This window comes from Taeniopygia guttata, chromosome 10, assembly GCF_048771995.1.
Source record: "Taeniopygia guttata chromosome 10, bTaeGut7.mat, whole genome shotgun sequence".
In the NCBI taxonomy this organism is placed as follows: domain Eukaryota; kingdom Metazoa; phylum Chordata; class Aves; order Passeriformes; family Estrildidae; genus Taeniopygia; species Taeniopygia guttata.
Genome location: NC_133035.1, coordinates 17,980,686 through 17,996,009, shown reverse-complemented (window position 1 = coordinate 17,996,009; position 15,324 = coordinate 17,980,686). Strand labels below are relative to the sequence as shown.

The 15,324-nt window shown below is 46.2% G+C and overlaps 1 protein-coding gene across 5 annotated transcripts in view; it reads right to left on the bottom strand.

The window, feature by feature from the left end:
* Window positions 1-15,324, bottom strand: part of LRRK1 (leucine rich repeat kinase 1) — a 73,152-nt gene that overhangs the window by 7,794 nt on the left and 50,034 nt on the right. For all 5 annotated transcript variants that reach the window (XM_072933985.1, XM_030281643.4, XM_030281640.4 and 2 more), the window contains 11 exons: window positions 14,595-14,766; window positions 13,056-13,219; window positions 11,762-11,901; window positions 10,106-10,355; window positions 8,506-8,672; window positions 7,245-7,442; window positions 6,312-6,589; window positions 5,937-6,131; window positions 5,011-5,162; window positions 3,331-3,448; window positions 1,972-2,088 (listed from right to left, as the gene is read on the bottom strand). In XM_072933985.1, the coding sequence (XP_072790086.1) occupies window positions 1,972-2,088; window positions 3,331-3,448; window positions 5,011-5,162; window positions 5,937-6,131; window positions 6,312-6,589; window positions 7,245-7,442; window positions 8,506-8,672; window positions 10,106-10,355; window positions 11,762-11,901; window positions 13,056-13,219; window positions 14,595-14,766 (1,951 nt within the window). The remainder of the gene's footprint in view (window positions 1-1,971; window positions 2,089-3,330; window positions 3,449-5,010; window positions 5,163-5,936; window positions 6,132-6,311; window positions 6,590-7,244; window positions 7,443-8,505; window positions 8,673-10,105; window positions 10,356-11,761; window positions 11,902-13,055; window positions 13,220-14,594; window positions 14,767-15,324) is intronic.

Sequence of the window (15,324 nt, the reverse complement as noted above, 5' to 3'; positions counted from 1 at the left end):
AATGTGTCTTGGTTTGCCCCTTTTTAACCTGCTCATTTGCCAATCTGTTTTCTTTTTTCTTCTGAAAATTGTATTGTTTACCAAAAAGAATCATCCTGGTGACAAAAAGCATGCAACAAAAAGTTTAAATTGTACAAGACTTTTCCTTGGCGGGTGAGTTTCAGATTCTGGGCCCTCCTTGCCTGCTTTCGAATTTCCATGATGCTTCCTTTGGATGAGAAACCAAGTTTTGGAAACTATTTCTTTTGGATCAACCTTCCCAAGGCAGTCGTAAAGAATTCCCCTTCCCAGCAACATCCCCCGGCAATTCTCTGACTAAAAGTTACCTCACATCTCACCAGCTAAAGGTTTTCTTCCCAGGGAAATGCAATTTTTTTCTCCACTGACAGCAGTGACTGTGATAACTCTGATAGAGCTTGCTGGCCAGGCAGTGAGTGTGACAAGTGTAAGCTTTCCACAGAGGTTTTTTGGAAGAACTGGCTGGTTTAGTTCTTGCCTGTAGCACAGACATCCCTACACTTGCCAGCCTGGTCTGCACATCCCCGGGCTGCCGCTCTGGCCATTTCACTGCCAAACTCATTCACAGGAAGGAGAGAGGAAAAAGTAAGTCCAATAAACTAAGAAGGAGTGAGCTAAAGGGAGGTGGATTTCTGCAAGGTTGGGTAGGGTCGGGGGAGGAAGGGAGGTGTCTAGACTCAATATTGCTATTGTAGGGCCTGGCATTATTTATGACATTTTCTAGGCAAGCCACAAACTGGAAATAGAAACCAGGAGACATAAAGCCACTCGTAACCCCTGAGGAATGGCTTTGCAAGCTGTGTGACAGTGGAAAAGCTGAAAGCAAAAGACTCCTTCGACTGTCCTGCATGGAACCTCAGCCAGTATGAAAAAGAAATTTGCCCTACACATCAGAAATGAAACTCCACAGTGGACAAATGCTGCAGGTCCAGGAGCCAAGGAAAGCCAACAGATGCAGAGAAATCCAGCCCTGTGCCAACTTTACATCAATGCCCTACTTTAGCCCTACTTACACCATGTTTGGAAGTGCAGCAGCACACCTTACACAAACCATCTGCCTCAGACTCAGTCCATGCAGCAATCCCAGCAGACCAGCCAGAAATGGACAATGGCTCAGGACAGGCCTGGTATAAACCAGCAGCTCCGAGAGCTGCCCCGTGCTGAGCTCTCAGACACATCCCAGTCTGCTGGCATTTGCAAAGACTACACAGTTACCAGTAATGTTGGAACATAATTATATGTTTTCACTTGAGGTGGCTGTAAGCAAACCGGAGGTAATTTAGCTGGCAAACAGTTTTTATACATCTCCCAAGGCTTGCCTTCAATAGGCATCCAGGTTCAGATTTCTCCTGCCAGAAATGGGATGGTGGCAATTCCAGGGCTAGGCAGATAACATATAACTTGCTTTAATGCCCATAAGAGTAATTATCCATGTTACCCCTAAGAGCATTACCCAAACCAGCTGTATTATCTAAGTGTTCTCATTCAAAACCAAAACAGGAGTGTGGCTAAGCCCAGATAACATTTAAGGATGACTGTGCACACAAATGACAGCACACAGCCCAGGAAAACAAGAGTGGGTACAAGAGGTCGGATGTACCCATGTCCTGCATTAGCACTTAACAAATCTCTATTCTAATTATTGCTTCATGTCTTCTCCACTTTGCTTGATCAGCCTAAACCTTGTGTGCCAGTGAAGTGGAAACACAGCTGGAAAACTTCCTTGCCGAGGAATTTGATCTGTTTTGACTACTCTCCCAGCAGGTTTGGAAGTGCCAGCTTTGGTCCCCTGACTCAGGTTCTTGCCCACAGGCAGAAAGACCTGGAAACCTTCTCCTCGCAGTGCCAAAATGTTCCTGGGCATTGCAAAGTCTTTCAGCACCAGCTGAGTGTGGCAGCTTGGCCCAGCAGCGGAGTCTCACTACTGCCCTTTTCCTATGGGTTGTTCCTTACCCTTTTGACAAGAGGCATCACCAGGAAGCAGCTCACAGTGGCAGGAGTATCTAAACCCTTCAGTGGAGTCTTTAAGGGACACATGCCCTGCAATCCATACACAGAAATCTTCTGGTCCTGGGAAAGAGCACATAAAATTCTATAAATTCAAACCACTTCCCTGCTTTTCATATCTCGATACCTGAGCAAGATCTAATTGGTTCCAAAACTGGTTTTTATTTGTACTTTTTGATATCCAAAGTGTGAATTTCTGTTTTCCATGGAGAGCCTTTGGCATGTGGGTGGAAAACGGGTGTAGGTGCTGCATTCCCCAGAAAAGGGTGTGGACAATATATGCATTATCCAAAAGTCACCAAAAATCACCAGTGCAGGGATTTTATCACCACATCCAAAAGCACCATCTGACAAACCTGAGTGCAAAAATCCCAAAAAACAATTGAAGCAGGTTGTACGTTACTTTGCATTAACCTGTCTATTCAAGGGACATTACATTTTATATGAAATCACACCTGCCCCACACCTCCTAAATCTACTAGACTTTTCATTCTGATCTAAAAGGTGGAAATACAACGCTTTAAGATCGTTGAATTTTAATTTTTCTATACTTATTATTATATTAGAAAAAGAGTATTTGAGCTTTACCTCTATTTGAGAACAGAAAAAGTCAAAATACCTTATTTTCTTATGGGGAGGAAAAAAAAATCACAGCATCCATGCCAGGGCAGAGTGAAATAGCCAACACAAATTATCTACTCAGCGAGTGTGGCCTTTTTTCCCCCCTACTATAAAACACTGAACTTCAGGAACATTTAAATTTTTTGCTGTTTTTTCTTTGTTTTGTGGGAAATGATTGTGTCAGCACTGGCTGACAGTTAACAGCCCTTTTTGATGGGTGGACAGGGGCTCTGGGGGATAAATCAGCCACTCTTATCTTTTTAGCTGCCATTCTCCATGGTGAACACAAAACTCGGGTACCCATTTCCCACCAACCTTCAAATCCCTCAGGCCTCTTTCAAAACCCCACCCTTAAATGCATGTTTTCTGTCCCTGCCTCCCTTTATCACCCATAGATAAGGACATTTCCCAGCTGAACCCCTGGGCACAGATTGCTCCAGCCGAGAGTTTCCCCTCGGAAAGCCGAGGTTCCCACGATCGCTCCGGGCTCTGGGAGGCACAGTCTGGATCTGTGTGTCAGGTAGAAACAAAACACCTGGAGACAGCAGATGCAAAATCACACTGCTCATCTGAGACGCCCTTTGTCTCACACACTCTTGGCTTTACTAATTTAACAGGCCCTTTCTCTTCGTTAGTGTCTCCCCTAACGAGGCCCCTCTTGAGGGGAGCACAGGCAATGCTCACCTCCGTGGCTGCCCACAGGGAATTCTGAAATTTGAGTTGGCAGCACAGCTTCATTCCTGGGCAGCTCATCCTCTGCACTTCCATGACTCCTTTCTCCAGGTTGACCACCGTGTAGTTCCTGAAAGGAGCAAGCAACAATTTCAGCCAGCCAGCATTCCTCCTGCAGGGGGCCGAGGGACTTGTGGCACTTGTGGCCAAGCCACGACACAACTGCCCAGATGTGGATAATGCTGCAAGGATCTACACCCCTCCAAACTCCTCATTTGAAGGAAAAGAAAGATGTGCCATGGCTCTTCCTCAGGGGCAGATGTGCAATTGCTTCTGTGAAGATTTACGCTCAGGTCTCTGACTTTGCACAGGGTTAGGAGGATGTATGTGGTCTGTTCCTGTAATTGAGCTGTGAGACAAACAGATCCAGCTGAACAGCAGTAATTAATAGCTGGGAAGTCTCAGCCCATCTTGCCCATTAGGTTCTCAAGGGAATAGCTGGTCTCCAAGTTCACTGCCTTGCTATTATCTGGCTTCATTGTTATTCCAGTACATAAACAGAGGAGCATGATTCTACAGAGCAAAAATGTGTAACCTAATAAAATTATTTATAAATATTACTAATTAGTAGCTTTTTGTAGCTAAAAGGATTTTGTCTGTTTGGGGAAGTTTATTGATTTTGGATGTTTGAAGAATAACTGGATATTCACAACCACATCTGTGAGTCCCAGATGTTTTACCAACTGTGGCACAAGCAATTACACATCCTGAAATCTGTCACATGTGAGTAAACTTGTTATTCAGCAGTTTTCAGCAAGTGGATTGTCCAGTCAGGAAGCAGATTCACTGAGATATATTGCTGTGAATATTTGGACAACATCCATGTATTCAAAACACATCTGGGAGTGCCATGTGCTTCACCAGTTCAGCAGGAAAAGTTACACTGCCTGCACTGAACAACTGACCAAGGACCACAAATGGCAAAGCAAATAGTTGAGCAACAAATCACGTGCCTTTCCCATTAGCTTAATGGTTAAAAATAATGAACACATTAATATAAAATTGAGATCAGTTTGTGAATGTTTCCAAATAAGACCGAGGCTATAAAAATCAGCAGCATCCATAAAAATGAACCTAACTAGCTGCAGGTCACATATGACTGAGCAAAATGCCATCACCTCAGTCACAATTTAATAACATTTTAAGCACATGCCTTCAGTCCAGAACACATTTTACTGGCAGTGCACACTTGGATGCACACACAGCTCCAGGCATGTGGTTAACTCCCGATGATTGCAATAGGATTTAAGCATGTGCTTAATTGCTTTGCAGAAGAGAGATAGAGCTGCAGCCTCAATTAGGAAAGGTTTAGTGTTAAATGGCCTCATTAGGAAAGGCAGAACACGTCTGTTCTCATGTGCAAATGCTTCATCCTGTGTGTGTGAATCATTACACTGCCCTAATCTTCTCCCCATATTAACTGAAGCAGAGTTAAGCTCATTAAATATCCTTTATAAAGCAACCACTGTTCCCAATTAAAAGAGTTTGGGAAAACAGTGTTCACTGTATTCTTGGCATTCATCCAAGTTCACTTTCACCTTCTTTACCTCCCTCCCAGAGGCAGAAGTGAAGATGCTGAAGGATTAAAAAGGAAAAAGAAAAAAAAGGAATTGCTAATGTGAGCTGTCTCACCTGGTGTCCTCCTTCCCATCCCAGAGCACCACCGTGTACTCCTGCCCCGGGGAGCAGAAGAAGGAAGACTGCTTCCCACAGGGCAGCAGGTACATAAACGTTGCAAAGGTTGGATCTTTCATCTGCCCCACCACAGAGATGGCCAGGGGACGCTGAAGGGGAAGGAAAAGAGAAAAACACATCACACAGGATGAAACAGGAGAACCACAATGAACAGGAGGTTCAACAAGGCTAAGCACAAGGTCCTGCACCTGGATCAGGGCAATCCCAAGAACAAGCACAGGCCAGGTGTCCCTGGAACTGGATTATATTTAAGGTTCCTTCCAACCCGAACCATTTTCTGATTGTATGATTATTTATTAAAGCTTGGTCTGTCATTCTTTTACACATTTTACTGATTCATTTCTTCAGGCTTAGGAATTTTCGAAGCTGACCCATTGCATGACTGTGTAGATGTTTGAGAGTCAGGCTGACCTTTGTTTGAAGGACAGCAGCTCTAAAACACCAACTGAAATTAATGAAGAATGTAATGCAGCATAATCCTTTTCTTGCACTTTGAAGCTATTTCTTCCTCATACCTCCTTTTATAATCTTTGGGATTTTGAAGTCTTTGTAGTTGCACTCACAGCATGACACTGGAGCTGTTTCTAGAAATTATGGGTAATGTCTTGCCCTGGTGAAATCAGCAGTCTAACTGCCACCGACATCAAGAGACCTTCAAACCACCACAGATGTTTAAGGCCACAAATCTGTCATCATTTCATTCATAAAACTCTCATTTAAGTCAACAGAAATTCTGGGCCAAATCAGCAGGAAGGGTAAATGGGCAATGGAGCTGCTGTGCTGCACCAGGAGCAAGGTCAGCCCTCCTGCACAAAGAGGGGCAGCCAGCTCAGAGAACATGGCTCAGGAGGGTGGTCTTGTACCTTCTCTGGCTTAGTGTCCCAACACTCCATCATGAGAGCCTGCATCCTGTAGAGCTGCACCTCCTCGGGCTGCCCGAGGACAGGACGGATCCCTTTGGACAGCTTCTTTGCAATCTGGAGCTGGTGCTGTCCCAGCACAGGCCGCTGCCCCGAGAGCAGCTCGTACAGGACCATCCCATAGGAGAACATGTCCACCTAGACCAGAAACAGGGGAAAATCAGGGCAAGGCTCTGTTGGTGGGTGGAGAGGAGAGCAAGGCAGGCCACAGTGGGAAAGCCAGTGCCAGCCCCACGCACGGAGAAGGGAATTGAGCCATGGGATGGTGCCAGCCCCCCAGTGCCACCACAGAGCTGCCCCACAGCCTCCCCCAGTCACCTTCTCGTCGTAGACGATGCGGGGTCGGATCTCGGGGGCCTGGTAGCCCGGTGTGCCCTCCACGCCCAGCGCGCCCTCATGGAACGACTGCCGCGAGATGCCGTAGTCGGAGAGCTTGATGTTGATGTGCTCCCTGACATCCAGGGACCACACCAAGATATTGTCCGACTTGAGGTCACAGAAGATAATGTTCTTCTTGTGCAGGTAGGCCAGGCCTGTGGCGATCTGGTAGGCTATTTTGTGTGTCAGCATGTGTCCCAGCGGCACAAAGGAGGACCCTGGCACAAAGGAAAAGCTCGTCTCCAGCTCCTGTCATTGCCATAACTGCTTCTTCTCCCCCCCTCTCCTTCTCTTTTAAACTCCAGAGCAAAAACTGACAACCTTTTGAAACATCACTCAATGGCACCATTTGAAATGACACTGTTTATGTTACTGTACGTGTCTGACAGTCCTATTAAATTCTTTTTTTAAACCCTTTCACTTCTAGGCCGCTAAATCTTCTGGTGAAAATTAGCGTTTGACTGAAAGTTGACATGAAGCCAAGGTGCCAAGAGGGTCAGATGGCCTCAACTTATCTTGGAATTAGTGTTGCTCATTTGATAATGACAGCAATACAGATAATTATGAGATAATTTAGAGTACCAGACACCCATCTGCAGGGGGAAAACCACAGCACCATCCATGCAGCACTGAAGAGAGATGCACTCCATAATAATGTGCAGAGAAATTGAAAATCCAGGTCTCCAAAATAGTTCTGAGAATCCTGAGCATCAATTTTTACTAGGCTCCCAAAAGCACAATACAAGAACAATTCCATCCCTCCCACTTCCCTTAGTCTGGAAAAAAAAATCCCCTCCAGAAAATCAAGCAGTAATTTAAACACCACTGCCCATGTGTCAGTGGGAGAGGGGTGGGGACAGAGCCTGGCTTTACCTTTGGAGTTCTCAGCCAGGACAGTGGTGAGGCTGCCCAGCGGGGCCAGCTCCAGGGCGAAGCAGAGCGGGTGGATGCTGATGCCGATGAGGGACACGATGCAGGGGTGCTGCAGGGAGTGCAGCATGCTGGCTTCCTGACGGAACTCCGAGAAGTTCTTCATGGCATCCATGGCCCGCAGGTGCTTCAGCATGGTATCTGGCAAGAGACACAACCCCCCCTTGTCACTGCCCAGCTCAGGAAATGAGTCACAAACTCTTTGGAGGAGATCACCGAGCAAGGGCTGCAGGAGGAAGGCAGCTGGTGGGATTATGTCGACAGCAAGGCTTTAAGTTGAATCCTTATGCTGATGTATGAGCCACTAAGAGACACTGGCTATAAGCAGGATCTGTCTGGTACCTTGGGAAGCAAGAGCTCCCTTGGCCCTTAAACACCAGGCTCAGGTGTGTCTGGCATATGCTGTTCTCACATATCCCCTGGATGACTTTGGAAAACCCGTGCTCCCAGCAGGGAATCTGTGTAGATGGCCCACTGCAGACCCTTTGCTGGAAGGGCTCTTCCCTACAGTTTCCCAGCTTCCCTGCCAGAAGAGACACTCATCACAGTAATGGTCCTGCTGCCACTGCTCAGGCAGGTCGGCTCTTCCCGAAGGTGATTTGTCACTGGGACAGCAGCTGGCCTCCCCCACAGCTCAGGGATTCACCACATCCTCCCGACAAAAATGAGGAATGTGAGGCACTTTCTCCTTTCCCCTGTGCATGGACTGAGGCTCTGCAGCAAAGCTGGGCTCCACAGGAGAGCCCATCCCTGCCTGAAGAAGCTGGTGGGCTCAGGATTCCCAGTTTGCTTCCTCCAGCTGCTGGCACAGAGTGGGTAAAACACTAATTCAGAGATGGGGACTCACAAATCCTCAATGCAAACCCAAGCAAACCTACACTTCTCATGGCCAAATAGCATGGAAAAAGGAGTTGAAATCTCACCCCCCTTCCCAATCAAGGGCTCTGTCTTGGCACCATATAAATCCAACCTCTGATCTGCAGGAGAGAAGCCTCCTGCAGTGCCAATGACCTTCATCACTACAAATGTTCATGAAGAACTCTCAGATGCATCCTCCTCCTCCACTGAAACCCATCAGTTTTGCTATCTATTTCCATGCTGTGTTTAATCAGGTGCTGTCAGCACTTTGCAGACTCTTTGGTCTTAGCTTGGGATCCCAGACTGCAGATTCCCAAATTCCTGACACCAAATCTGTGCACTGTACCTGCAGCTGAAGTGGGAGAACCCTTGCATTTTTTAATCTGAAATCTCTTCACAGCCACTGGTTTTCCTTGGTATCGTGCCCGATATATAACAGTTCCACTTCCACCCTGGCCAAGAACGTTGTTTTCATTTTCACTGCATTCCAGTTTGCTATTTTCCAGGAACAGTCTGCCAAACAGAAATTGGGGGTTTTTAATTAAAGTTTCAAAGATGTGGCAAATTAATGTTTTTAATGTGATTTCCATTTTCACAAATGCCTAATAGGTTCTTGCCTTATCTACCATGAGGACTGGATCACCTGAACTACCTTGGTCATCTCAGTGCAACTCCATGCTGGCTCACGTTGTACAACAGATTTCCCACAGAAAAAAGTAATTTGAGCAAAGAAGCACAAAAAGAAGCACAAAGAAGCTTTTTCCTAATTTAACCCACAAGAATCAAACAGATCTGGAAAGCACATAAGCTCCTTTTCCAAGCAGATGACACAGATACTGATACTTGTACTATTTATCTGTATTAATGATTTTCTTTTTTGCTTCATTTACCTCCTGTTCCTCTTTTTTCCACCGAGGCAGGACAGGATGTTTATGAACAGCCCCACACTCTGAAACCTGATTATTCAAATCAGCTTAGTGTTCCCAGGCTGCAATTCATCATTTCCCCACTCTCCCAGAGACTACTTTTACAGATGTTCACACTTCAAACATCTCCACTCGCCTTGCACCTGCCAAATAAATCTGCAGGAGATAACAGTGTGGGGAGGGCTGGTGTGATGAGCTGATGGGGTGTTTGCCCAGAAAGAATTACCCCAACAAAGCAACAGGGGCCAGTGAGAGCACAGAGAGCTCTGACAGCAGCCAACAGGACCTGGTCTAGAGCTCCTGCATTGGGCACTCAGAGGTCTGAGAGAGCAGGAGCCAAAGGAGACATTGCTCTCCTGTCCTGCCTGCTCTCAGGTCTCCTGCTCTGCACATCAGGTACTGAGGGGTGTAAGACTGAGCCCATCTGGGAATGCACTTAAGCAGCTTAAAGATTTGGCAGTGCTGCAGTGGGTAGGGAAGAGTTCCTTCAGCTGTTCAGGCCTGCCACATACCCAACATATCCAGCAGTCCAAAGCTGAGCAGGAACCCCAGCTCAGTGTGAGTCCCCCTGTGGTGTCCATAAACTCACCCACCTACAGGCCCCTACAAAATTAAGGCCATTTCAGTGCCAATTTTGTGATGCAGCAGCACTTCCTTTTTGTTTTGCCACATTAAAATCTCCTTTAGTGGGATCCCAGAAAGGCTCCAACTACAGAAAGTCCTGGCCAGAGTTCTGGGCAATGCAGGACAGCTGTGGCTTTAAAAAGGGACTTTCACATTGCACCACAGTGATCTCAAAGGACCCCTGGTGTGATGACTCGGTCAGCACACAGATATTGTCTAAGCAAGTTGCTGAACACCAGGGGTGCAGCTCAGGATGAGCTGCCAGAGCACGGATTGAGAGCAGATGGATTTATTTCCTGTGGTCAGCACGTCCCTCTGGCAGAGGCGACTCAGGAAGAGGGACCAACAAAATCACACAGGTACACTGAAACTCAACCAAAGGCTATCACACGTTACCTGGCAGGAAAATCAGTCATGAAAAGCTCTGGGACCAGCTCCTGGAGCGACACAGGGATGTCAGGGTGGTTAGGACACGTGATGTAGTCCAGCTCGATGGCAGTCAGGACACAATCCTCCATGTTGAAGTACTGCGCGTCCTCCGCCCTCTCGCTGCCCTCGCGCTGCTCTGGCCTGGCAGCTGCGCAGATGTGGCAGGGCACATACTGCTCCATCAGCAACGTGCCATCGCTCTCCATGGCTGTGAGGGCTTCAGAGAGAGCAAACAACAGGAAACAATGTCATCCACGCCAGCTGAGAGGGAACAACAGCTCCGAGTGCATTCCAGTGTCCGCAGCACGACCTGGACCCGCCGGCTGGAAATGGTCACGCTCACACAGCAGCAGTTTGCTGCAGGATACTGACTGGAATAGAAAATAGCTTTGCAAAGTAGACAGGACAGTGCTGGGGAGACAGGGCTGTGGACAAAACCCAGCACTCACCCTTCTATGGCCACAGGTAATGCACAGGCTTGTGAGGCAAATGTACTCAGGACTAGCAAAAATTAGAAGTATATGAATAAAGCACTGGAGAGACCCTTCTGCTTGCTGGGTGTCTCTGTCTCTGCCCAGACTGCAAACTGCCAGGTGGTTTGAGGTGGGAATGGGGTTGGGAGCAGGCTGGCAGGCACAGCACACAGAGCTCAGGCTCAGCACTCACCTGCAGCACCCAGGCTGGGAACACAGGTCCTGTGGGCTCCCTCATGGGCAAGGTGTTCAGCCCCTCCAAGAGAAATGTGGGTTCTACCATGACTAAGCCTGTGGGAGGTTCACACCTTTCCCATAATTACAGAGAGATTTTGTGGTGACAGGCTCTGTTAAATCCCCACAATTAGGGTGAACACAGGCTGCAGCCTTTGAAGTCATGGCTCTTCGCAAGCTTCACTGATTACCTTTAGCATTATTTTAATCCAAAGGCAAATAAAATGTTCTTTTTATCTTCAGAACACATAGAACGTGAGTATGTGAGAGTGCACCCCTGTTTCCTCCACAGAGCCTCCAATTAAGAGACTTTGGCACTGCTTTCTAGACCAGAGTAGGATGACAAAGAGCACTTCAAATTTTGTTTTGGTTTCAAACAAAGTGTATTTGGGCTGCAAAGAGCCTGCTGGGTAACAGCAGGATCTGTGCTGAGCACAGGAAAAGCAGCTGCAGGAGTCACGGAAGTTACCTTGGCATGGAGTCCTTGGTACCATATTCACTTAAGCCTCTAATATCAGAATTTTGTAACTCATAGAAAGTTAGAAATGATGGGCAAATCCACATCCCAGCTGATGCCAAAATGAGTTCAAGGGACAGCACCAAGCAGTTTAGGCCAAACCCTAGCCCTGCTACAAGCACTGGATGAATCTCTTGAACTCCTGCAGGTCCTGTTTGAACTGCAATGTTTCACCTGTGACAGACTGGAAGACACAATGTCTAGACCAAAGGATGTTGGCAACTAATCTTGATCTGTCTGCAGGTTTATTAGCTTTTATCAAATGCTATTGGCTTGAGACTGTCAGAGCCTGAGGGGTCTTCAATTAACACACAATACTGTGCACCTGGAGAGCTCTGTCAAAGAACCCTCTGTTGAAAAGATGTAACACTGCACAGAAAATTACAGTTTTTCTCTTACCAGGGAACCACTGGTCTATCAAAGAGTTGACATGATCTGTGATGAATGCCATGGCTGAAAAGTCTCTTGCTTCTGACTGGGAAATTATTTTAATTCCACCACTTTTTTTCTTTTTCCAGTTCACATCAGAAGACTCGACGCTGTGTGAGAAAGCCAAAAGACAGACCTGTGAAGCTTTTCTGAAGTATCAGTGTCAACAAACTTTCTTTCTGGCAAGAAACCTGAGTTACATAATAAACACAGCTCATGAGTCATCGAAACACAAAGCAATCTAGCTTCAACGGTGATTTTCAACTCAGTCTGTTCTGAAAATGACTTTCAGAAGAGAATTCTTGCACAGAAATGCCAGTTCCTCACAAAGGGTAACTGCTATAGAAGGTCAGGCCTAGGGAAAACTGTGGCCTAAGCAAGCTGAGTATGAGAGCTTTGACAGAAATGCCCTATACAGAATGATGGAAGGTTGGGAGTTGTAAAATCAGTAATAAAATTCCAGTGTAATAATAATGGTATTTCCAGAAACCATTAGGAAAAGTTTATGAACATAATTTTTGCACAATTCCCATGGAAATGCAACTCCCTGAAATACATAGGGAGCTAACAGCATGACCACTACCACAGTCCAGAATTCAGGATTCCAGCCTGTGGTTTGCAGTGTCTGGGTTCAAGTCTCTGCTGAGCTTGGAAAAATGGGAAGGTCACTGTTTCCTTCTGGCCTCCAACCATGCAACAGCACCAATGGTTCCTCCCTGTCTTGCCAGGGACTGAAGGAGCGAACGTCTTAAATGTCTGCATTTGTGAAACAACATGGACAGGAGGTTTTCCCCAGGCTTGCAGCCAGCAGACATTCTGCCTTGGCCAGGTTGAGGCACTTGTCCACAATCCCTGCTGCACAGAAGCACCTCCATTGACCTGGATTACTGCCATGCAGTGGTGAAGTTTTAAGATTCAGTGGAAAACTCATTGAGGTAAGGAAATCTTTGCATGTGAAAATGCACCATTTTAAGCTACCAGAGCCCTACTCTGAATTTCACTTTCTGTTCTCAGGCCTCTTCCAGTTTGTGGCTGCAACAACAGATAAGGTTGATACATTCAGACTTGCCAAATAATCAGTTATTTGTCATTTCTGTCCGCAGTTGCTGTTACCAGGTGAGTTATGTCCAATAGAAGAGCCTCCTCCTCTCCTGATGAGCGAGCACACAGCCTGGGTCAGGCCCATTCATCTCCATTCAGCTGATGTGTCTCATACACTCTATTAGTCCCCTGTCACACATGCTGCATTATGAACACAAATTACCTAAGATAGCCTCCATCAAAGGTAACGAACAGACCTTCCTGCCAGTAAACAGTGTGAGTCCTTTTGACTCGGAACGTGCTGCAGCGGTTCCTTTGGGTGCCTGTGAAGCTGTAGATGGTCACCTTTTTGTTTCTTGTCTTCGTGTTCTTCTTGTTTTCAAAGAGCTGAAACAAGCAGAAAAGCATGAAAATCGTGCTGAAATTTCTCATAAGGATGTGAGTTTTGCCTGTTTTAATCAGGCAAGAAAGTGATTTCTTTTTCACAGGTGCTGTTGTACCTTTTCCAGTAAAAGTGACTTGTGCTCATATAAAATTTTGTGATGGAATGGAAATACATGTGGTAAAATTGATTTTTCCACAGTGGAAATCTTTTTCATGCCACTCAAAAAAGAACAATTTCATATCAGTGCATAAAGCTAATTCTATAACTGTGACATTTGCTGTATTTATTCTGCATTCACAAAAGTCTTATAAACCTAAAGCACTAAATGTTCTAGTGAATGATGAAGTCTGCCCTCAATGCAGAGAGTTAACTTTTCCACCTGTTTTAGTGGGAGGAAGATGGCTCTTCTCCAAGACACTTCAAACCAGCAAAATGTATTTCTGTTCTAAAACCAAGAAGTTAATCTGCAGGACTCCGCTGTACTCATTGCTCCAACATTTATTTGCCTGCAGACAGGTCTGACGCCTGGCATCCTTTCCACTCCCTTCATGAGGACTGGATGAAGCCCCTAGGAAAGGTGCTCTAGGATTATGTAGTGCCCAAGAGGATGTAAGCAAGGGGTTGCCAAGACAGCCCATTAAAAGAGGTAAAGTTATTAAATAGCTTGAGAAGCCTGGAATACAGAGGACCTTCCAAAAACAGGTATCATGTTTTCCATGTTCTGCACATCACTGACAGACCACAGTTTAATGGAGAGCTGCTAAGAAGATACCAGAGCAGTACTATAAATATTTTGCAGTTATTTATTACAGTTTCAGATAGAAACTGCTGCAAACACATCTGCAACAACATCAAAATTCACTGAGCTCTCAGAACCTTGCAAACACTACTTTAATGTCACTCATTGCACTTGCACTAATGGGGTGCCTCATTAAGGCAACAGTCATGTAATTTTCTTCCCATTTAAACCCATAGAGATTCAGATATTTGGCTTTGCTGGAGCTATTCCAGATCTCCTCTGGCAAAGGCGTGAGGGAGTCTGCCCTGGTGGAATGGCCATGGACAAGAGCCACAGGCAGAACTCCAATTACTTGTAATTGGAAGATGCTGGAGGAACTGAGACCTTCCAGGGGATCACGTTATAAAGAGGCTGTGGAGAACTCAAGTTTTCTCCCCCAGTGGCAATGTGTCGTTCTCAATGACACTGACTGCAAAAACAGAATCAGACTTTCAGTGCAGAGCCTCATCCCTCCCTTTTTACTCACATAATGGTGCTGAAGTCTGTGTCAGAAGCGAGCGGGATGTGAAGAGACATCCCACTCACACTGAACCCCTTCAGCTGTCTGCTTTTGTTTGCAGACAGACACAGTAACCTACCTGGAGGTCCATCTCTGCCAGGCTAATTAACATCCGGGCTATGAACCTTTGCCAAAAGCCAACGGGGACAAAACTCATCTTGAAGACCCTCTGGACCGTGTTTGCGGTCTGGTGGCAGAGCCCGTGGATATCTAACGCTGGCTTGGTAGGAAGCAGATGTGGGAGGAGGTAGCTGAAACACATCAAGTTCAACAGCTCAGATTTTAGCTACAGCTTTTAACAGTGAGTACATTGTTAGCAGATAATAGGGCGATTCAGTCTCCAAAGAGATTTTTAATGGCACAGCCTACTGCATATAAAAAAGCTTTTAGACTAAAATGCTGCAGCAATACATGGAGAAATTAATTTACACTATGAAAGCAAGCAGAGGCAAAACAGACATTACATAATTCAGCCAGGGCTATTGGAAAGGGCTAAAATTGATGTAATGAGCATTTGTGTACTCACAAATTAAATGCATTAAAATATAAGAGTCATTAGAACAGCTGTGATGTCGGGACTCATTTTTTTGGTACTATTCTGCCCTGGTAGTAAGCAGGGAATTCAGAGCTGTGGAACAGGAGATCAGTGCAAAAACAACCTCCAGCAGCTCAGGTTCTGGAAGCCCAGAAGTGGGAGAAAGGAGTTCCAGGCTGCAGAGACTGGGCTGCTCTGCCTCAACCCAGCCCCAGAATGAAAGCACCTCATGGGTCAGCATGACAGGGATTCCTGCAGCTCCATCCTGCAGCTG